Source organism: Hevea brasiliensis, chromosome 8 (genome assembly GCF_030052815.1).
Source record: "Hevea brasiliensis isolate MT/VB/25A 57/8 chromosome 8, ASM3005281v1, whole genome shotgun sequence".
NCBI classification, from domain to species: Eukaryota; Viridiplantae; Streptophyta; class Magnoliopsida; order Malpighiales; family Euphorbiaceae; genus Hevea; species Hevea brasiliensis.
In genome coordinates this window covers 16,522,614-16,546,604 of record NC_079500.1, presented here as the reverse complement: position 1 = coordinate 16,546,604, position 23,991 = coordinate 16,522,614, and the positions used below count along the sequence as shown (strand labels likewise).

General features: G+C 35.1%; 1 protein-coding gene across 1 annotated transcript; it reads left to right on the top strand.

The window, feature by feature from the left end:
- LOC131182077 (nucleobase-ascorbate transporter 4-like) lies at nt 1-23,103 on the top strand. Its single transcript, XM_058150715.1, has 7 exons — nt 1-515; nt 755-858; nt 951-1,133; nt 1,843-1,943; nt 2,030-2,105; nt 2,199-2,244; nt 22,856-23,103. Exons 1-7 carry the CDS (start codon nt 71-73, stop codon nt 23,101-23,103), a joined length of 1,203 nt encoding a protein of 400 aa, XP_058006698.1. The 5' UTR covers nt 1-70.
- Nucleotides 23,104-23,991: the final 888 nt, after the last annotated feature.

The following is a 23,991-nucleotide window of genomic DNA, read 5'->3' as shown; positions in this document are numbered from 1 at the left end:
TTTTTATGGATATATAGGGCGAGTGAGAAAGTGATGGGTTGCAAAAGGGGAAGAGATTAGGAGTGTGGAAATGTTGGTCAGCAACTGCAGTTGTTGCCAACATATACCTCCTCTGGACTACTTCCCAACATGTCCTCCTTCCCATCCATTCCATTGTTGCCAGTGCGTCCCTAGCTGCCATTTTTGCCAACAAAATAAACTTGCATTTGGTTACTGCGTCCCTTCCTGTTCCACTTGCCCAGTTCTGCCAACTGAACAAGGAGGAAAAATTGAATCAGGCAGAGGCGGAACAACCGAACCAGGCAGCAGCAGAACAACAACTGGAAAAACTGGAACAGGTGGCGGAGGCGGACCAACTGAACCAGGCAGCAGCAGCGGAAAAACTGGAACAGACGGAGGCGGACCAACTGAGCCAGGCAGCAGCAGAACAACTGGAACAGGCGGAGGAGGACCCGCCGAATCACGGTGGACAGAAGACATTATCCAATTTCCCATTCCGGAAAATCCTTCCTGGAGTAATCTCTCTCACTCTCCCTTTTTCTCTTCAAGTGCAAAACATATTTCCGTGGAATCACCTATCCATGCAACTTTTTTTATAATAAAAAAAATATAGTTAACACCATTCACATTATTTGCATTAAGTTGCCTAAACTTCATCTAATTATTTGAATTGTGACAAAAATTTAATATGGAGTGCACAGATGAGATGGTCTAATGGAAATTTTGGGTGAATTGAATTGAATTAATTCATCAGGTAATCCAAAACTTTATGGTTGGGGATTCCAGCACTTTGTAGTTAATGTGGGGAGTACAGTGATCGTTCCATCTGTGATGGTCAGTGTGGGCGGAGGTGGCAATGTAAGAATAGTTAAATAGTTGAATATTTTTATTTGCATTGACCCATATGATGGAATTGAATTGAACTGATTGGATATCTATGTATCTATCAGGTAGAGAAAGCGAGGGCGATACAGGCGTCGTTGTTTGTAATGGGAATAAATACACTTTTGCAGATTTGTTTTGGTGCTCGGCTTTCTGTGTCGATGGAAACATCCCAAGCTTACATTATCCCTATAATTTCCATTGCTTTATCAACTTACAGTAATTTTAATAACTCACTCGATCCCCATCAGGTCGGTTGGCTTTTTTTGTTTTTAATTTAATTTTAATTTGAAATTTAAAATTAAGAAATCACAATCTTTAACAACTTTGGTATCATTGAACTACTAAAGATTATGGAGAGATTGCTAGGAAAAGACATTATTAGAAGAGACAATTCATTAATATTTTACAAATCTTCATATAAATATTTAATTTAACAATTTTTAAACTCATTTTTATATAAATTTCAACTCTAGCCTATATTAAATGCAACCGATTCAAAATGCATGACCTGTTACCATCACCAATTACCAATAGCACAACAAATGAATTAATATCATAAAAAGTTCAAAATCTCACATTTTTTTAATATATATATATATATATATATATATATATATATATATATATATATATATATATATCAATTTAAATTAAATAAAATCTCGTGAGTTTTCAATTTAAATTAAATAAAATCACCATTAATTTTATTGAATTTTTAATTTTTTTTTAGTAAAATATGGGCAAAGTTAAAAAATATATATATATATATATCAAAATTTCATACTTTGACAATTAATGGATATTTATTTTAGTCAAATCACAATATATTTCTTTTAAACATTGCCCGTATTGCAATACATGTATTTTTATTATTAGCCTAACAATAATCGAGCGCTTGTCCTCCCACTATTGAATATATTTTGATCAGCTTTTATTGAGTTGATTTGCTGTGATTAGAGGTTTGAACAATTCATGAGACGTGTACAAGGGGCAAGTCTCATTTCGTCTATCTTTCAAATGGTGATTGGTTTCTCTGGTTTGGCGAAATATTTTGCAAGGTATAAATTAATTACTAGATTTGGGATGTTCATTCATTGTTTACTTCCTCAATTGGCTTTGGTTTCTATATGTTTTTTTATGGCAGACACCTTAGCCCTCTCGCTTCTGTTCCTCTAGTAACTCTCACGGGACTTGGGCTCTACGTTCGTGGATTTCCATTGGTAAAGGCATCTAAAAAGCCCAATTCAACCATCTTTCATTTTATTATTATTATTATTATTGTGATCTTCCACTGGTTGGTTTATTGCTTGCAGGTGGCCAAGTGTGCTGAAATTGGCTATTCTGGTTTTCTTAACTCAGGTGAGTAACATGCTTCATCATTTTTGTTCCAAGTGGTAATTTCGTTAGAAGGATTCAATGGCATCAAAGCTAATTGAACTTATCGTGAATTTCAATATAGTTGATGAACTTCAATCAACGTATAAAGACTAATTTTCTTTTATAGGTTTCGTTTGAATTAAATCCTTTATAAGAAAATAATATAATTAAATTTTTACAAAATTATTTTTGATTTTTATTTCCTTAAAAATAATTTTTTAAGTTAAATAAATTAAATTTTTTCATTTTAAAATTAATTAAATTAAATTAAATTCATATAAAATTCTAAATTCCGAATAGGAGAAATGGATTTCACTGACATCTAATCTATTATAAAGATTTAGCTAAATTTTTTGTATGCTAGTTACGTAAAATAAACATTTTATTAGGCTGTTTTATTTATAGAGTTATATAACACTCTATTGTCATGATCCAACTCTATGTGTTAAATTGGCATTAGGATTTAGACTAGTATAAAATTTTTGAAGTTTGTAGTAAATCTCATTGTTCCCAAATTTATAACTAAGCCTACATTCAAAGAGCAACATAAAGAATAATATAAATCAATTTGGGCCAATTCAGCCCAATACCTATCATACATGCACAACTACAAAAGCTCAACTCAATCCTGATACACAACATATATAATCCATTTAATATAATTTATTACTATTAATTAATATGAGATATTATTATGCACTAGTGTCACAATAGAGTACTAAGATTAGAATGGATAAATAATTAATTAAATAAATAAACACAATAAAAAGTGCCAAGCATCACCACAACTTATGGATAAAAATGCAAGTTAGATGATAAAAGAACAATGCTTATCTTGCAACCTAAGAAACAATATTAAACAGTAATGAGTGTTTGACTAAGATAGTTAAGATATCAATTATAGTTATAATTTCTATAACTATTTATTGTTAATGCAGTCATATGAATGTAAATGTACTAAACAAATAAATCACCCAATCCTCACATGATAAGATAAGTTGGCGCTATATATCATAATACATTTTAAGAGGTAACCCGATACCCTGGCTCTTTGAAATTGATGCATACATTTTGCATAGTCATTTAGGTCTAATTTTATAGCCATTTTATTCTATTATTAGTTATCTTTAGCTAATTTCATTAGTAAATTAGTTAGTTTTTCATAATTGTCGATTTTGGATTAATTTGTAATTTTTACTTTGTTTTGTAGGAAAAATGGTGTTTTTGAAGGACTGAAGAGAATTTTGCCATTGAGGAGTGTCTTCTACAGCCAAAGATGTCAAAAACAAGTTTTCAAGCTGAAATATGTATTGACCAAATTGTGCATAACTTGCCGCATAAGCTATGCAGATCTGCATAAGGAGAAAGATCACTGTTCTAGAACCAGCCGAAGTGTGCATAAGGAGACAGCATAGCTTATGCACATTCCCGCCTCCCTTATGCACCTTCACGGAATTGTGCATAACCTATGCACCAAGTCATGCAGTTTCGCATAAGTGACTCGTAACCAGTAAAATCGCATAAGGGACTGCATAACTTATGCAGTCTACTTATGCAGTCCCATAAAGAGTTCATTAATGAGCTGGCAGAAGATTCCCTTAATGTATTCCTCCTAGAACATACTATTTTAGGGCTCCATGTCAGAAAAATGCTATATATAGTCTCATTTTCCCATTTTAGAGGGGAGACAAGGGAGCAGAAAAGGAAAGGAGGGGCTGAGCAGAATTTGAAGAGTCACCTTCACCTTCCACACCATTTTCAACCAAGATTTGCAGATTTCTTTCTTTCCCTTACATCTTTCTACATTTCTAGTGTTTAATTTCTTATTCCTTAGCTTAGATTAAAGCTTTATTTCCATTTAAACTTAATATATCTTGTAAGCATTATGGGTAGTGAGTAGTTTACCTTTGATTCTGGAGTAAGGGTTGTAATATTTGAGATATTTTGTAGATTTTGATTGGGTAATCCATATTTTGTGGTCTTAATGAGTTTTATTCATTTCTTGTGTGCTTAATGACATGCTTAGTGTCGGATCCCATTAAGTGATGTTCTTAATCCATGGTTGAAGCACCGAAAGGAGAAGGCCCTGTGATAGATAATCAAGAAATTGGACTTAATTAACTTAGACCTAGAAATAGGCTAAGGATTAAGAGGATTCACAGATTAATTAAAGAACTTAATGGGTCTTAATTAACTCTAAGTCCACGAAAGTAGGATTAGATTGATTAAGGCACTCTTTGCCTCACTCGAAAGGGAATTCAAAGGATTTAAGAATTAATCTCCTTAAAACCCATAAGTTTCATAAGATTGGATAACCAATTTAAAATCCCAAAATAGCTCGAATATGAAATCCCGAACTCCGGAATCGCCTTTTTACCATTGTTAATTTCTAATCAAATTTAATTACTTGCCATTTTTAATCTTGCCATATTTCAACTTGCTTATTTCAATTTGATGCAATTTTAGTTTAATTAATACATTGTTGAATAGAATATTAATTTTGCACATTTAGATTTCATACTCCATTACCCATTAATTCATTATTTTAATTTCATAAATACTTCAATTTAGTCAACTTTTATATCGAAAATTCAATCATTAACACAACTCCTCGTGGGATCGATATTTTTCTATACTACTTGTACGACCCGTACACTTGCGGTAGGGACGCATCAAGTTTTTGGCGCCGTTGCCGGGGAGTTGTTTGTTTAAGATTGAATTCTTGATCATTTTAGTTGTTTTTAGTTTTACCTTTGTTATCTTTTCATTTTGTGTTTGTTTGTTCTTTTTCAGGTACTTTTAATCTTTTATGAGAAGAGCTAAAAGCTCAAGTGACACATCCTTATTGTTCAATCCTGAAATTGAGAAATTTTGTAAAGCCAACAAGAAAGAAACCAGAAAAAGAAAAGAAGCATTGAGAGAAACTGAATTAGAAGCAGAAATGGCTGATGAAAGAATTAGAATTGGTGTTGGTAATGCTGGAAATGGTCAAAATAATGAAAATGAAGCCCAAGGGGAAGAAGTTGTTAATGCAAACGTGCCTAGGGGAAGTATGATGGATCATGCTTTTCCACGTTTTGATGACTTGAGAGAGAGCATAGCAAGACCAAGAATTGATGCAAATAGTTACAAGATGGATTTTGGAGTTCTTCAAATGATTCAAAATTCTCAATTTGGAGGACATCCTTCTGAAAATCCACACACACACCTGAAGAAGTTTGCTATGATTTGTGACATGCAAAAACAACCTGGAGTGTCTGATGATGCAGCAAGATTGAAGCTATTCCCATTCTCTTTGAAAGATAGAGCATTGGATTGGCTTGATTCTTTACCTCACAACTCCATTACAAATTGGGAGCAACTCACTGATGCATTTCTTACACAATATTTTCCACTTGGAAAAACTCAAGAGTTGAGGAATCAAATGATAGCTTTCAGACCAAGAGAGGATGAAACTCTATATGAGTCATGGATGAGATGGAAGGAATTAGAGAGATTATGCCCACATCATGCCATTCCAAAATGGATGATAAATCAGAATTTTTACACAAATGTCACTCCTGCAATCAGAGGGATTATTAATGCTCAAACAGGAGGAGAGTTTATTATAAAGCATGAAGATGAAGCTTATGAGCTATTGGAGAAAATTGCAAAGAATACTCATCTTTGGAGTAGTCCAAGAGGACCAGCTCCAACTCAGAAAAGGCAAGCTGCTGGAATGTATGATCTTGATCCATTCAACATGATTAATGCAAAGTTTGATGCACTTACAAATGTCCTTGCTAAGAAGATGGAAGATTTGAGTATGTTGGTTAGTTCATCATCATCGGCTGGAAGTTCACAACAAGTGGCTTATGCAGAGGAAACAACCAGGTGTGGAGTAGATTATGGAGAACAAGCAGCATATGTTGGTAATTATGGAAACAAGCAAATGGGGAATCCTTACTCTCAAACTTACAATTCAAATTGGAGGAATCATCCCAACTTTTCATGGGGAAATCAGCAAAGTCAAGTTCCAAATCAGAATTTTCAACCACATCAGCAACAAGGAGTTACATATCAGCAAAATAGGCAACCATTGCCTAATTTTCAGCAGAAAAATATGAACCCTCCACCAAAACAGCAAGAACGAAATTCCACCACTGAAGCTTTATTACAACAGATACTTGCTAACCAAAATAAGCATGATGAGGAGATGAGAGAGGTGAAAGCAAGATCAGAATAGATGCAAACACACAATGAATCTTTGGAAAACCAGATTGCACAACAAGCATCCTCCTCAAGTGCTAAGTCTTTTGGAAAGCTTCCAAGTCAACCAGAAAATCCAAGAGAGCAGTGTCAAGATATTACTTTAAGAAGTGGAAAAGTTATAAATGATGAGAAGAGTGAAAACAATGAGAAGAGAGAAAATGAAAAAGGAACTGATGGGAGTGAAAAACAAGAGAGTGCAGAAAAATGTAAAGAGGAAATTGAAGAGAAGGAAGAGAAATATATACCTCCTGAACCCTACAAGCCACAGCTTCCCTTTCCACAAAGATTTCACAAAGCTAAGCTTGATAGGCAATTTGGGAAGTTCTTAGAAGTTTTGAAGAAACTTTACATAAATGTGCCTTTTGTTGATGCTCTTTCACAAATGCCCTCTTATGCAAAATTCTTGAAAGAAATTCTCTCAAACAAGAGGAAACTTGAAGATGATGAAAGCTGTAGCTTTGATGTAAGAATGTAGTGCTATCCTCCAAAGGAAACTTCCTCCAAAGCTTAAGGATCCAGGGAGTTTTTCAATTCCATGCCACATTGGAGAGTCTTGTTCTACAAAAGCCTTATGTGATTTAGGGGCTAGTGTTAGCCTTATGCCCCTTTCCATCTATGAGAAGCTCAACATGGGAGATCTAAAGCCAACCCACATTTCTCTTCAGTTAGCTGACAGATCAATCAAGTATCCTGAAGGGATTTTGGAGAATGTGCCTCTGAAGGTTGGGAAGTTCTACATACCTGTTGACTTTGTCATCTTGGACATGGAGGAAGATTTTAATATTCCAATTATCTTGGGAAGACCCTTTCTAGCTACAGCAGGAGCATTGATTGATGTGAAAGGAGAAAAATTAACTCTTAGGGTTGGTGAAGAGCAATTGGTTTTCAATATTAATAACACTATGAAAAAGCATCATTCTGAAGCTGATACTTGCTTGAGAGTTGATATCATTAATGAGCTGGTTGAAGAACACTTCAGAAAGAAATATCCAGAAGATCCACTTGAAAATTGTTTGGTTCATGGAGGAGGCATAGATTATGACAACCCTCATGTAGCTGCATATGCTCAACACTTAGAGGGAAGTCCACCATTCATTTCTGCTCCAGTTTTTCAACTCACACAAAAGGAAAAAGTTGAATTCAAGCAACCATCACTCAAGGAAGAAGATGCACCTAAGGTAGAACTTAAGCAACTTCCTTCTCAGCTCAGGTATGAATTTCTTGGCACCAATAACACTTATCCAGTAATTGTAAATGCAAACTTGAGTACCTTAGAGGCTGATAAGTTGTTAAGAGTGTTGAAACAATTTAGGAAAGTTTTAGGATACACCATAGATGACATTAAGGGAATAAGCCCACACTTTTGCATGCATAGAATCAGTTTGGAAGAAAATTGTAAACCATCTATTGAACATCAGAGGAGGCTGAACCCAAATATGAAAGAAGTTGTTAAAAAGGAAATTTTGAAGTTGCTTGATGCAGGGATTATATATCCCATCTCGCATAAGATTTGGGTGAGCCAGTACATGTTGTCCCAAAAAAGGGTGGAATGACAGTTGTCAAAAATGAAAATAATGAATTAATTCCCACCAGAACAGTGACTAGTTGGCGAATGTGCATAGATTACAGAAAATTAAATGTTGCCACTAGAAAAGATCATTTTCCACTTCCCTTCATTGATCAAATGTTGGAAAGACTAGCTAGGCATTCTTACTTTTGCTATTTAGATGGATATTCAGGTTTTTTTCAAATCCCTATCCATCCAAATGATCAAGAGAAAACCACTTTTACTTGTCCATATGGAACCTTTGCTTATAGAAGGATGCCATTTGGGTTGTGTAATGCACCAGCCACTTTTCAGAGGTGCATGATGGCAATCTTCTCAGATTTCATTGAAGACATAATGGAGGTTTTTATGGACGATTTTTACATTTATGGATCTTCATTTGATATATGCTTGGCTAACCTTTCTAAAATTTTGCATGATGTGCGAATCTTGACCTAGTGTTAAACTGGGAAAAGTGTCATTTCATGGTTCAGGAAGGGATAGTGCTTGGACATTTGGTGTCTAATAGAGGAATAGAGGTTGATAAAGCCAAAGTTGAAGTGATAGAGAAGATGGCTCCTCCTACCAATGTCAAGGGAATTCGAAGTTTCCTAGGACACGCCGGGTTCTACAGACGCTTTATTAAGGATTTTTCTAAAATAGCTAAACCTTTGTCTAATTTGTTAAGTAATGATACACCATTTGTATTTGACCAAGAGTGTTTGGATGCCTTTTGCAGGTTGAAGCAAGCTCTTATCACTGCACCAATCATGCAACCACCTGATAGGAGACTCACATTTGAAATTATGTGTGATGCTAGCAACTATGCAATTGGGGCTGTTCTTGGTCAAAGAAAGGACAAAAAGGCTTATGCTATTTATTATGCTAGTAGAACGCTGGATGAGGCTCAAACAAATTATGCAACAACTGAAAAGGAATTTTTGGCAATTGTCTTTGCATTGGAAAAGTTCAGACCTTACATTATTGACTCAAAGGTGGTTATATTTTCAGATCATGCAGCCATCAGGTATTTGCTCCGTAAAAAGGAGGCCAAACCTAGGCTCATTAGGTGGATTCTGATGCTACAAGAGTTTGATTTGGAGATTAGAGATAAGAAAGGAGCTGAAAATGTAGTTGCTGACAATCTTAGTAGGTTGAAATTGGATGGTGAAGAATTGGATGAAATCCCTATTGATGAGTTTTTCTTGGATGAACAACTTTTCTCTCTTGTTGCTAAACTACCTTGGTATGCAGACTTTATGAATTATCTATCTTGTGGAGTTTTACCTCTAGGTATGACATGGCAACAAAAGAAAAAGTTTTTGCATGAGGTGAAGTTTTATAGATGGGATGACCCTTTACTCTTTAGGAGATGTTGTGATGGTCTAATTAGAAGATGTATTCCTGAAGAGGAGGTACAAAGTATTTTGCATCATTGCCATGCTTCTGATTATGGAGGTCATTTTGGCATCTCTAAGACAGCTAGTAAAATTTTTCAAGCTGGTTCCTTTTGGCCAAATCTTTTTAAGGATGTGAGGAAATTTGTGTTGGATTGTGATAAATGTCAAAGGAGTGGAAATTTGTCAAAAAGAGATCAAATGCCCCTAAATAATATTCTTGAAGTGGAATTATTTGATGTTTGGGGAATAGATTTTATGGGGCCATTCCCTCCTTCATATGGTAATAGATACATCTTAGTTGGGGTTGACTATGTGTCAAAGTGGGTGGAAGCTATTGCAACTCCAACTAATGATGCTAGAGTGGTAGTGAAATTTTTGAAGAAATTTGTCTTGAGCAGATTTGGAGCTCCTAGGGCTATAATTAGTGATGGGGGTTCCCATTTTTGTAATAAGCAATTTGAGAGCTTAATGAGGAAGTATGGTGTAGTGCACAAGATAGCTACCCCATACCATCCTCAAACTTCAGGACAAGTTGAAATTTCTAACAGAGAGCTCAAGCATATTTTGGAGAAAACAGTGAACAATTCTCGGAAAGATTGGTCTATCAAACTAGATGATGCTTTATGGGCATATAGGACTGCCTACAAAACCCCTATAGGAACTACTCCCTTTAGGTTGGTGTATGGTAAGTCTTGTCATTTACCTGTGGAGCTAGAACATAGAGCATATTGGGCCATTCAGACCTTGAATTTTGATCTTAAGCAAGCTGGTGAAAAAAGGTTGTTACAACTTAATGAGCTTGAGGAATTGAGGATGGATGCTTATGAAAGTGCCCGTATTTACAAAGAAAGAACTAAAGTTTGGCATGATAAGCATCTGAGGAAAAAGGAATTCAAAGAAGGTGATTTAGTTTTGTTGTTTAACTCAAGATTGAAATTGTTCCCTGGAAAACTCAAGTCAAGGTGGACTGGTCCATATAGAATTTCTAAGGTTTTCCCTTATGGAGCAATTGAAATTTGGAGTGAAAAATCTGGGAATTTTAAGGTCAATGGGCATAGATTGAAACATTACATAACTGGAGACCCAATAATAGGAGCAAGCTGTTACAAGCTCTCCAATCCCTCACCTCTTTTCAGTGAAATTCACGAAGAGTCCAGCTAAGGACTATAAAATAGCCCTCTTGGGAGGCATCCCAAGTCCTTTTATTTTGCTTTTGCTAATTTACTTTCATTTTCATTGATTTTGTTTTATCTTAAATCTCCCCAAATCCAATTTTTGACATTGTTAAATCTTGTCCCTTGTAGATGTAATTCAATGAAGAAAGGCCGGTGAACTGTTGGGGAAGTAATTCTTAACTTGAAAAATTTTGTCCTTCAAAAGAACTGATAAGTTTTTGCTGCATAATCTGTGCAGGAGCTGCAATCTAGTTCATGCAGAGGAAAATGAAATCTGCAGCAAAAAGGGTGTCTGCAGCAAATGGCTTGTATTTTTGGTGAGGTTGGATGTATATCAATGGAGGAAGGTTGGTGAACTGCTGAAGTTGCTATCTGGTTTATGCAGAGCAGAAAAATAAAATCTGCAGCAGATCACTTAAGTTCTTGGTGAGGTTGGGTGTGTATTTTTTTTAATACTTGTGCTTATAATGTTAATATGGTGGTAAGTGAGTCATTTTTGCAGTTTTGAGCTTCTTTGGGTTATAGGATACAAGGTAGAAATACTGCATTTTCTTGGCAAATCTTGGAGAGTTCATTTCTCATTTGTGGTTAGATGCAACTTTATGCAGATTTTTATGGAGTTTTATGTGCTGAATGTTGATTTGCAGAATTTGAGTCAAAATGGCATAGCTCTCAAAGGTCTTTTATGTAGGATCAATGTCTACATGCCTGTGTGATGCATTTTTATGGAGTTTTCTTTGTATATATTGATGTGTTTTTGGTGAAAAATTCTCATGGTTTATGCTTCATGGAATTATATTTCCTCATTCTAGGGTATTTTTCACACTTGCAATCCATGTTCTATTGCATTCTTGATCTTGTTAAATTGTGCATAAGCAACTGCATAGCTTATGCAACCTGCATAACCACAATTCTTGCCATTTTTCACCTTTATTGCAAGTGCATAAGGAGGGTGCATAGCTTATGCAACTCTGCATAGCCTAATTTTGTCAAATTTCACATCTCCAGAAACTTGCATAAGCAGAGTGCATGACCTATGCACATTTGCATAACCTCAAATTCTTCATTTTCTCTCTCTGCCAAAGCTTGCATAAGGAAGATGCATAAGTTATGCACTTCTGCATAACCAAAAACTCTGAATTTCCAATTTTGCCGAGGGGTGCATAAGCATAGTGCATAACTTATGCACATCTGCATGACCAGAAACCCAGAAAAATCAAACTTGCCGAAGGGTGCATAAGCAGAGTGCATGACCTATGCATTTCTGCATGACCAGAAATCAGAAAATTCCAAAAGTTGCCGAGACCTGCATAAGCAATGTGCATAGCTTATGCACTTCTGCATAACCAAAGATTCTGAATTTCAAAACCCACCGAAGAGTGCATAAGCAGAGTGCATAGCTTATACACATCTGCATGACCACCAACCAAAATTCCAAAAATTGCCGAACAGTGCATGAGCAGAGTGCATAACCTATGCACTTCTGCATGACCCGATTTTCTGAAAAACCACTTCTGCTGAGAGATGCATAAGGGGAGTGCATAACTTATGCACTCCCGCATGACTTCGCTCCTCAAAATTTCTAGGGTCACCGAAGCTTGCATAAGGAAGGTGCATGACTCATGCACAACTGCATGACCACTAACCTAAGCTTTCAATACCTGCCGAACAGTGCATAGGTTATGCATAAATCATTTTTCACTTATGCAGTCTTTTACATAACTCATTTATATCAAAATTTTTTCCTTTTTCTTTCCCACCTTCAACTCGATAAACCCTGTTCACTTCCCTTCCTCTCTCAAAATCCTCATTCCGGCATAACTTCTTCTCACACCTTCTTCTCCATTTCGATTCTCACTACATTTGCCCTAATTCTCATTCTTCTTCGATTTTCTTCTTTTCCCCTTATCTCTTCCATCTTCCCATCGGCAATGGATTCCCCTCCACATTCCCGCCCCGCTTCTCCTCTCGAAGTCTCTCCATTGTCATTGATACCCCCCACTTCCAATTCTCTTCCACAAGCGACACCCCCACCACCTCCCCCAACCACATACAAACGCAAAATCCGGTCCAAATCTGTGCGACCCATGTCCTCTGCTCCTCCTCTGTCCAAACGCAAAGACCCACCCATCCCATTGTCGGAACCGCCTCCCAAAAAGCCAAAAGCTCCAGCCTCTACACCCTCTTCCAGCAAAAAGACAATTTCGGCAACCTCATTTGTATCAAAGCTACCCTGGCCTCTCCCTGATACAATTCAAAAAGCAGCTTTTAAGCGCCTTAAGGATAGGAAGGTACAACCCACTAGGTATATATCTGCTGATGCTTTACAATCTCTTGGTTTATTTGACAATGTAGTTACATATCTTGATGGTATGGGTTGGACAGAATTTGTGCATAAGCAGGAGATAGTTTATCCAATTCTAGTTTTGGAGTTTATTTCTTCATTCTCTGCTACCCTCAACTTGCATGATGTAGACCATAAGCCAATTATGAAATTTAGATGCTTGGGGCAAAATAGAGAACTGTCATTAGACCAATTTCATAGCATTTTTGGTTTTGCAATTGATGGGTTATTTAGAGTACCACATACTGGAGTAGAGGTAGCCAACAAGGGCATTTGGAATGCTGCCCAATTTTGGAGAATCATAACAAACCAACCTCAAACTTTCTCTGCTGGAAGATCAAAAACATCCCAAATCCTTGACCCTGCACTTAGGTTTATTCATAGGCTGATGGCTAGCACCATATTGGGCAGAGGGACTAGTTCTGGTGCTGTGGGAAAATCTGAACTATTTATGTTATGGTGTGCATTTCACAAAGTTAAGGTATCTCCTGGTTATTTCTTTTGTGAACATGTGCTGCATATTGCCACCAAATCCATAGGTGACATTGTTTTGGGTGGGCTCATCACTGTCATAGCCAAGCATTTTGGTTTTAATCCTGCAGAGCACTCAATACCAGCACTTGAGGACACTTCATATTTTGATACTGCACACTTAACCAAAACAGGGTTCAATTTGTCATGTTTTGATACTGTCCACCCTGCAGCAGAAACTGAGCCTATTGCACAACCAGAAACCCAACCTTTCACACCAGTCCCACAGCACCCTACTACACCTACCCCACCCTCCGCCTTTGCTCAGACATTCCAGCCTACCTGCTCACCCATACCTCCTATACAATGAACCTTCCTCATCCACAAGACTCTCCTGCATTCAACACTAAAGCCTTATTCACCTATCTTGAAAGGCTTAGTGATGATATATTCTTTGTGGATAGGAAGCTTGACACTGGTCTTGATACACTCAAGGATCGTCATGATCAACTATTTGACCTTGTCATGGAAACCAGGGACAAACAGAAAGAACTGAAGGAGATGGTGAAGCAACTCATGATCTTTTTAGGCATGCCACCCCCACCTCCATCACCCCCTCCAGCACCATCTTTTCGACAGCCGGCAACAGCCACAAGCCCCTTAGCAACATCCTTGGATAAGGGCAAGACAATAGAACTAGATTAGTGTTTGTTTTACTTTTGTTCCAACTTGTAGGACTTTTCCTTTGTAAATACGTTCAAACATTTATAGTTTGTTTTGGATTATGTTTGTTAGTTCTGAATTAGTTTGTTTTCAATTCTGTTTTTCTTGAAGTTTTATTGGATAGCTATTACATTAGTCTTCTTTGATTTTTATTGCACTTATTGCCCTTTTGTACATATTTGCCCATACTCTGTATATATTTCAATACTTTTACTGCTGGTTGTACATTTCCCCTTGCCAATTCCCATGCAGCAGCTTTTGTATACACTGCACAGCTATGAATTTCCTCATGCAGAACTTTTGCATAGCCTGTGCAACTCTTTCTGCTACTTCTGCAGAATCGCATGTGTTGTATTCCCCTTATGCAACTGTCCTGCATAGCCTATGCAACATATATTGCCTCTTATGCAGCACCGCATGGCTTATGCACCTTACCTATGCACATGCTCTGGACAGCACTTAACTCTGCATAACCTGTGCAGCTTCTTATGCATCCCTTTATCTTGAATTCTCATACCAGGTAACTCTTTCTTTTTGCTCTTAATTTTTACAATTCCTGGTCAATATTATTTGCTTTGAGTTTTGGTTATCTGCTGTTTGAGACATTGAGGACAATGTCCAATTTTGAGTTTGGGGGTGCACATTTTGATTTTTAGCTTTATTTTTCACATTTTGAGTATAGGAGCATCTCATTCTATTCCATTTACATATATTGTAAATATTTTACATATACATCCCTACACACACACACATTACACATTTACATACACATTATACATCACATTGCACACAAACATACAAATAGACTTCCTCCATTTAGTTCATGCATTACTCATTTTAGGAATCATGCACCATGCATTAAAATCTTTTGCCAAATCCCTTGAGTATTGAAAATGTGCCTATGAGAGTGATTTGACTCACCTTTTAGTTGGGTTTGTGGATTGAAAGTTTCCTAAAAGGTGCAAGGTTTTGAAGTGTCTATCCCTTGCCTATATCTTCTTAGCCAAAAAGCCACCCAACTAGTCATTTGGAGATGGAAGTGTTTAGAGGGAGTTATTGGATATAAGATAGTCAAATGATGTCTCACCAATCCTAGAACAAATTTTCTAAACCTTTCAAGGCGAAATACCAGCTTGTACTTAAAGAGAGAGATGATTAGGCATTCTTTGATTTAAAACCTTCTCATTTTAAACCTTTGGCCCTTTTTCCCAATTAAAATTTACCCTTGCAAACCCCTTTGAACCTTTTTATCCCTAATTTCTCTTGAAATCCTTATTACTACCTAGCCAATGAACCAAACACTCCAACCCTTTTCATGAGAATAATTATTCATAATATTAGGTACATAAAAAATAAAATAAAAAAATACAATAAAAGGGAGAAGAAATACTTGTCACCTTGTAAAAGTGCTAGTATATGTGCTTTTCACCATTGTCATTCAAAATGAAAGAAATCCACCCAAAGTATTAAAAGAAATGAGTTTGGGGGTGGCAATTTTAGGGACAATCATCAAAAGAAAATGCAAAATACAAGTTAAAGTATCAAAATGTCCCTCCATTTTTATGTGTTTTGTAAAATATGCTAGCACTTGACAATCCTCATTGTGTATTTCTCTCTCCCATATAAAAAAAAGAGAAAAAGAAAAAAATATATAATAAAGTGTATCTTATGTTTCAAAATTGCAACATATTCTCATGCTTTGAATACTTTTTACCCATTTTTTCTTCTTAGCCTCTTTTTGAATCCCATGGCCCCATTACATCCCTAAAAAGACCTTTGATCTCTTGAAAGTACTTGCTACATTAGTGGAGATAGGAGTGGGGAATTTGCCTATGGGATTGGAGAACTATTCATTCATTCATTCAATTCCATCATTCCATATAGAGACACTTTGACTATTGATTGTTCTAGAATTCCTTTTGAGCATGACCCTCTCTTTTGATTGGTTGGTTTGGAGATTTTGAATGATAATTGACTTGATGGCTAAGCGGTGAAAGCTTGGATAAGCATTAAATTCTTTGCATTTTGAAGGATGGGTATATGGATTGCTGGTATGGCTGAAGGTGTGTTAAGTTACTTCAATTGGTAATTTTCATAACTCTTTGGATAAGGCACCCCTAAAAACTTTGCACCACATTTTAAAGTTTGCTTGAGGACAAGCAAAAGCTTGAGTTTGGGGGTATTTGATGCATACATTTTGCATAGTCATTTAGGTCTAATTTTATAGCCATTTTATTCTATTATTAGTTATCTTTAGCTAATTTCATTAGTAAATTAGTTAGTTTTTCATAATTGTCGATTTTGGATTAATTTGTAATTTTTACTTTGTTTTGTAGGAAAAATGGTGTTTTTGAAGGACTGAAGAGAATTTTGCCATTGAGGAGTGTCTTCTACAGCCAAAGATGTCAAAAACAAGTTTTCAAGCTGAAATATGCATTGACCAAATTGTGCATAACTTGCCGCATAAGCTATGCAGATCTGCATAAGGAGAAAGATCACTGCTCAGAACCACCAAGTGTGCATAAGGAGACAAAGATAGCTTATGCACATTCCGCCTCCCTTATGCACCTTCACGGAATTGTGCATAACCTATGCACCAAGTCGTGCGATTCGCATAAGTGACTCGTAATTTAAAACTGCATAAGGGACTGCATAACTTATGCAGTCCACTTATGCAGTCCCATAAAGAGTTTATTAATGAGCTGGCAGAAGATTCCCTTAATGTATTCCTCCTAGAACATACTATTTTAGGGCTTCATGTCAGAAAAATGCTATATATAGTCTCATTTTCCCATTTTAGAGGGGAGACAAGGGAGCAGAAAAGGAAAGGAGGGGCTGAGCAGAATTTGAAGAGTCACCTTCACCTTCCACACCATTTTCAACCAAGATTTGCAGATTTCTTTCTTTCCCTTACATCTTTCTACATTTCTAGTGTTTAATTTCTTATTCCTTAGCTTAGATTAAAGCTTTATTTCCATTTAAACTTAATATATCTTGTAAGCATTATGGGTAGTGAGTAGTTTACCTTTGATTCTAGAGTAAGGGTTGTAATATTTGAGATATTTTGTGGATTTTGATTGGGTAATCCATATTTTGTGGTCTTAATGAGTTTTATTCATTTCTTGTGTGCTTAATGACATGCTTAGTGTAGGATCCCATTAAGTGATGTTCTTAATCCATGGTTGAAGTACCGAAAGGAGAAGGCCCTGTGATAGATAATCAAGAAATTGGACTTAATTAACTTAGACCTAGAAATAGGCTAAGGATTAAGAGGATTCACAGATTAATTAAAGAACTTAATGGGTCTTAATTAACTCTAAGTCCACGAAAGTAGGATTAGATTGATTAAGGCACTCTTTGCCTCACTCGAAAGGGAATTCAAAGGATTTAAGAATTAATCTCCTTAAAACCCATAAGTTTCATAAGATTGGATAACCAATTTAAAATCCCAAAATAGCTCGAATATGAAATCCCGAACTCCGGAATCACCTTTTTACCATTGTTAATTTCTAATCGAATTTAATTACTTGCCATTTTTAATCTTGCCATATTTCAACTTGCTTATTTCAATTTGATGCAATTTTAGTTTAATTAATACATTGTTGAATAGAATATTAATTTTGCACATTTAGATTTCATACTCCATTACCCATTAATTCATTATTTTAATTTCATAAATACTTCAATTTAGTCAACTTTTATATCGAAAATTCAATCATTAACACAACTTCTCGTGGGATCGATATTTTTCTATACTACTTGTACGACCCGTGCACTTGCGGTAGGGACGCATCAGAAATCCAACATGTTTTCTTTTTCTATTCTGTGAGAGTCAGTGAAATATAGCATCGTGCCTACCTCATAGTGACAAGAGTCAGTGAATACCTACCCTACCTATCCATATTCATAAGAGTTCGAGAATTATTCAAGCCGTACGTACCCTAGTATTCCACATCCATAATACATAAATAAGCACCAACTTATTCGCAAGGCGGTACAACATAGAAAATTATAATGTAACAAATAGGCGATGCTCCTGATATAATAACTATTTACATATGTATAAGTGAATGCATGAACATGTTAGAAAATGTAAAATATAAAAATATGAATAATATTAAAATTATATAAAAATAGTCAATAACCAACCCACTGGCTGGTCAATTTGATTGCAGCTGGTCTGGCTGGAAAAAAAAAAAAAAAAAAGATAGTAAGTTCTGATCACTTATACAAAGAGACCAACATCTATCAATTAAAAGTAATTAAATACATCCAAGGCAATAATAATAAATCCTAGGTTTTGCCGATATTTCGATAGAATTTCCTCTATAACTAGATCTCACCCCCTATGAAGCAAATACAACACAAGTAGCAACAACAACAAAAAAATTGACCTTAGGCCCACAACAAGCTCACAATGCCCATATAGGGCCGACAAGAATCCTAATTCTACATCCGGTTGTCCAATATCTAGTTTGAGTCCTTAACTACTTTATGGTCCAATTAAATAATTCAGTACATCAAAAATTATAAAAATATTCTCGATGGTCCTCTACATCATTTTTGTATTAATTAAATTTATTTTAATTAATTTCACTAAGCTATAAATATTTTATAAATTAATCAGCTAGTCTAAAATTAGGTAAAAATCACACAAGCTGAGTTCAGGTTTACTTTTGTAAATTATGTCACCTGGAACGCTTTGGAACATCTAAATGTACTAGAATCGACCGTAATATTGACTATATTCCGGGACAGCCCGCCAGATCGAGCCAAAACTTGATCTCGGGTACTAGAAAGCTATTGCCAATTTGAGTATACAGTTGGAATGCTAATGAGCTATTAGTGACTGATCTGCAGACAATTCATCGAAACTCTACTTTGATCACCCTACATCGGTAAATTTAGTTTAGACTGTCTGTTAAGCATCTACTCCATCTGATCTCCGATCAAGGCATGGTTGTGTCAAATCGAAGCTTGCAAAGTGTAGATCATACTCCCTAGGTCCAATCGTCCAAACTCATTGCCGGTTGGCCATAATTTAGTTGGAAAGCCACAAAATACTCATTTTCTCCCTCCTCCAGCCACCAAATCAAGCACCACTGGTCTCATTTGAAAGCTTGTGATCCTAGGAGTTCATAGCACTTGGAATCACTAGAAAAGACCACTAGATGACAATGAAATCACATCATGAAGTTGTTATCTCACTGGCGCATCTGTCTCTCTCTCTCTCCTTGATTCCTGTCGTAGTTACGGCTGCTTTTAGCCATCATTCATGGCCTAAGGGAAGTTGTCAGAGATTGATGGAGATGCCAAAAGCCTCATCATCCAAGGGGTCACACCAAGAAAGGTAAGAATGGTGTGACGATCAAGGTGTCATGACTTGATTTTTGGACCAGACTGGCACTAGGACTTAGATCAGTTTAAGGCCCCCGAAGCCTGCAATAAGCCTAACTATTTTCAATCCATTCATAAAGCCTATTCAGGTAGCCCAATTCAAAAAAAAAATAAATAGACAGAGTTCAGCCGTAAACTGGACTATTCAATAGAGAGCATTAACTCACCTGACCTGTAAACAAAATATAATCAATAATATGAAAAGCTCGGCTCACCCTCACTATCCTCCAGAACAAATAAATCAACATTTGGGAGCTCAGCTCCCTCCATCAATAATAATAAACATTACATACATCTATGCAATCTCACATAATTAATCTTACAACTCTAGAATTTAATTTATTACAACCCCAAATAGAAAAATACAATTATTGGTCTATGTGGAGTTCTAGATTTAATTAAAGGACAATAACAGTAAATCAAAATATATATGCTTAAAACTGTGAAGAAAGAAAGCAGGTTAATCATAAAATAAGTCACCTATTACCTGAGAGAAAAATAGTTAAACAGGGATGAGCATTTGACTCAGAGAGTAAGATATTGATTTTAAATATAATTTCTATAACTATCTAATCTAATGCATTCCTATGTATGAAATGCAACACGTTCACGTAGTTCAAACAATTTAACCAATATTTGCATAAAAGATAATTTAGAGCACGCACCCATGTGTCACATCAATACATATATGGGAGTTGATCTCCTATACAACTTTCTTAATCCAATACTTGCCAGTAAGGTTAACTCAAGCAGAACTTTTACTTAATAATCCAAGTGCAGGGGCCAGCGAAATCAACTCAAAGTCGTGCTCTCTTTGACTTATCCATATATAAGGATTCGGTCCCAACGAGTCAAGCTCTAGCCGTGACTACCCATCCTACCCATATCCATATCCACATCATACTCACACCAACATACACACAAAGCTCCAAGTTATTTTAAGGCAACATTCACAAACAAATTCAATAACATAAGCAGTAAAAGAGCGTGCCTAGCATTTAACTAATATATACATACACATAAGTGAAAGCATGAGCATGCCTTGAATATAAATTAATAATATTGAAATTACAAATAAAATCAATATCAAACTCATAGATTATCTAAGTATTGCTGGGGTGGCTGAGAAAAAGAGAAAGGTTAACTCGGATCACCTAAACATTTATATTCAAGAATTTATCAATAATGAATCAGAGTAAAGAACTAAAGAGTCAAATAAATCCTAAATTTATGCCAAAAATCTGACAAAATTTCTCTTGTACTTAGGACCTACCTAACTTGCAAAACAACCCAACTAACACTTCTTAATCCAAAGGCCTCAGGCTCACAACACAACAACGATGCAATGCCCCTCCTGAGCATACCAAACCAAACAATTCTCACATAATTACACATTTTAGCTATTTAGCTTAAAACTAACATTTTGCAAAAACTATCTAAATTAACCTCAAAAATTCTATAATTATTTTCTGCAGTCCTTAACAAGGCCATTCTACTATTGCAATTGAAAATTTAATTTTCTAGCTACCTACGAATATTTTGTGGATTTTTATTCTAAACTCAACATTAGGTAGAAAGGAGAATTTGAAGTTCGGGTTTATCTACACCAATTCTGATACTTGGAATGCGTCCAAGGCGTCTGAAAATGGTGGGAAGCACTACAATATTGACCCACTTTGCTAGCAGCCCGCGTTTGACCCAAAATTGCAGTCCTGATCACGGGTGGAATTTCTTTAAAATGAAAGCACATATGCGAAGCTCACAATACCAAGAGTTAGAATATAATTTTTATTTAATTAAAAAGACTCATTAAAGATCAAAAAAATCACTGGCAAGCTCATGGGACCTATCAAATTTTCGATATCAAGAAAATTCTAAATTGGTGTAGTTGCAAAGCTCTCGACGAATAAGACACACTGGTAGTCTCAGATTTTTGATAGGATTTATAGTTTGATAGAAATCTTGCCCAAAAGACAAAATATGCTAAAACTTCTGAAACTTGATTCGCACAAATCGAGAAATGATACCACGCAAACCTAGTATTTACACGATGCCCATGAAGAGAGGAGCATTTTGATACTAAGAATGTCGGAAACGGTGACCGAAGAAGAAAGTTATGGCTGGGGAAAAAAAAGAAAAGAAAGAGAGAGAGAGAGAGAGAGAGAGAGAGAGAGAGAGAGAGAGAGAGATAGAGAGAGAAATTGGGGGGTTGATCGTTTTAAACTTTTGTTTTTTTTTTTTAATTTAAAAATAAAATTATAAATTGATCCATAAACTTTCTAGATCTTTTAAACAAGTCTAAAAATTCTTTTCAACAAGGTTCAATTTTAATTTAATATATTTAAAATTAAATAATAATAATAATTTTAAAATATCTAAAACATAAAATTTTAGAATTTCACAATCATAGAAATTTTAATTAAAAATTTAAAAATTAAATTTTAAAACTTAAAAAAAATAATCTTATGAAATATATTTATTTAATAAAATAATATTATAATAGTCTAATTTATAGATTATCTATTTTTAAAAATTTTTCAGATTATTAGAGGGAGGGTAAAGGGCGAAAGGAACTTCGAGGGAAGAGGGACTACTATTGCTGTTTCGAAAAATTAAAAATTTTCCCTTTTTAACTTTTGATTTCCCAATTTTGAATTAAATCCAAAATCTTTTCAATTAGTACAATTCTAATCTAATACATTTAAAATTCAATTTCAAATAATAATCCTTTAAATTAAATTACTAATGTACTCAAAGTATTGACACAAATAAAATTATAATACATTTTAATTTATTTCTAATTTAGAATTTAAATAAATATATTGAATTACTTTCAATAGAATATAAAATTAAATTTTTTTTGAAATGAACATCTAAATTAAACACACCCCGAAATCAACAATCAAAAACAGAAATGAAAAATAAATAATCCAATTAAAAATTAAAAAATTTATAATTTTAAATTAAGGTTATTACACTCTAATTGCTAATATAAAATATATATATATATATATTAGATTAATTAGGTAGATATGGATTTCAAGTAATGAGGTATAGGAATTTGACATTATGTTTCACTTAAAATATGAATTCAAGTTCACAAACGATGCAAATTAAAGTTCAGCGATTACCTTGAAATCCAATTTAAATTAAGTGACTTTGGGTGAAAGCCTGATGCGGTTTGTTACCTAGTTGGATGAGATATATCATATTTGAGAAGGGAAAAATTACAAGAAGTTAGCTTGAGAGCATATAACACATATTGAAATGTATGTTTAATTTTCAGTATGGTTTTACCTAATGCTTTTGGTGTTCTATCTTGTTGGTAATCAACGCTTATTGCAGTTTCTTCCCCGTATATCGAAAGCGAAAAAAGAGATAGCTGGTCAAGTAGCAATCATACTTTCTGTTGCAATTGTATGGACCTATGCAGAGATTTTGACTGTGGCTGGTGCATATGATAATACAACTCAAGAAACACAAATGAATTGTCGTACTGATAGTTCTGGGCTCATTGGTGCTGCTTCTTGGTAAAGCTTAAATTCCACCAACTAATTTGAATTCATCTCTACTGTCATTTGCAAATAAAACATTAGTAAAAGTAAGAGAATATCTAGAAAGCTTCATGTCTTTAATGCTATATATTTGCTATTTTACAAGAATAATCTAGCCCACTTTGTTAATATTATTATATTTATTAACTAATATCTACTTTTTTTTTGAAATGTTGGAATTGTGAAGTTTAAATCTCCACGCCATGTACTATGAGTTATATGCCCAAATACTATAATACTAATAATACATATCTATCAATGAGATTTAGCTTGGTGATACTAGAGTTATCTCCAATGCTGTGAAGTCTCAAATTCGAATACAAGTGGAAGCCATTTATAGCATAATACTAATACTACTTTGCTTTGTCTTGGCTTGTCTTAGTTTCTTTACCTTCCTTGCAGAATTTTCATAATCATCTGAAATATGTCAAGGAATCAGTAATCACCATACAATTTTCAAACTCTCTATTTTTAACTAGATATCTGCTGGCTCCAATGATCATAAATAAGAAAAAAGAAACAGAATTTGAAAGGAAAATTATTCCAAAATCAAGGGCCTTTTAAGTGTACAAGAAAGTAAAGTAAAGGTTGAATTTGGTAACCAAAAAATAGCAAAACTGAAATTGGGTTTGTCCACTCCTTTTTGTTATACATGTATTGATTGCAGGACCATTTGTTTCATGAAATATCCAGTCATCTTTGGAGTGGTCCTTGGTTGATGTTGCTAGGATGAGGCTTTTCTCTAGAATTTTTGATACTACATAATGGCTGTTGATAGTGGGCATTGATGTGCTTAGTTTTGATGCTAGTTTATGCCAGGGACTTTATTTATTTGTTTATACTGATTGGGTTTTCTTTATGCTTTGGT

Coding starts and splice junctions, on each gene's coding strand:
- LOC131182077 (XM_058150715.1), top strand. CDS start 71: ATGTTGGTCAGCAACTGCAGTTGTTGCCAACATATACCTCCTCTGGAC. Junction 1,134..1,842: donor ACTCACTCGATCCCCATCAG/GTCGGTTGGCTT, acceptor TGCTGTGATTAG/AGGTTTGAACAATTCATGAG. Junction 1,944..2,029: donor TTGGCGAAATATTTTGCAAG/GTATAAATTAAT, acceptor TTTTTATGGCAG/ACACCTTAGCCCTCTCGCTT.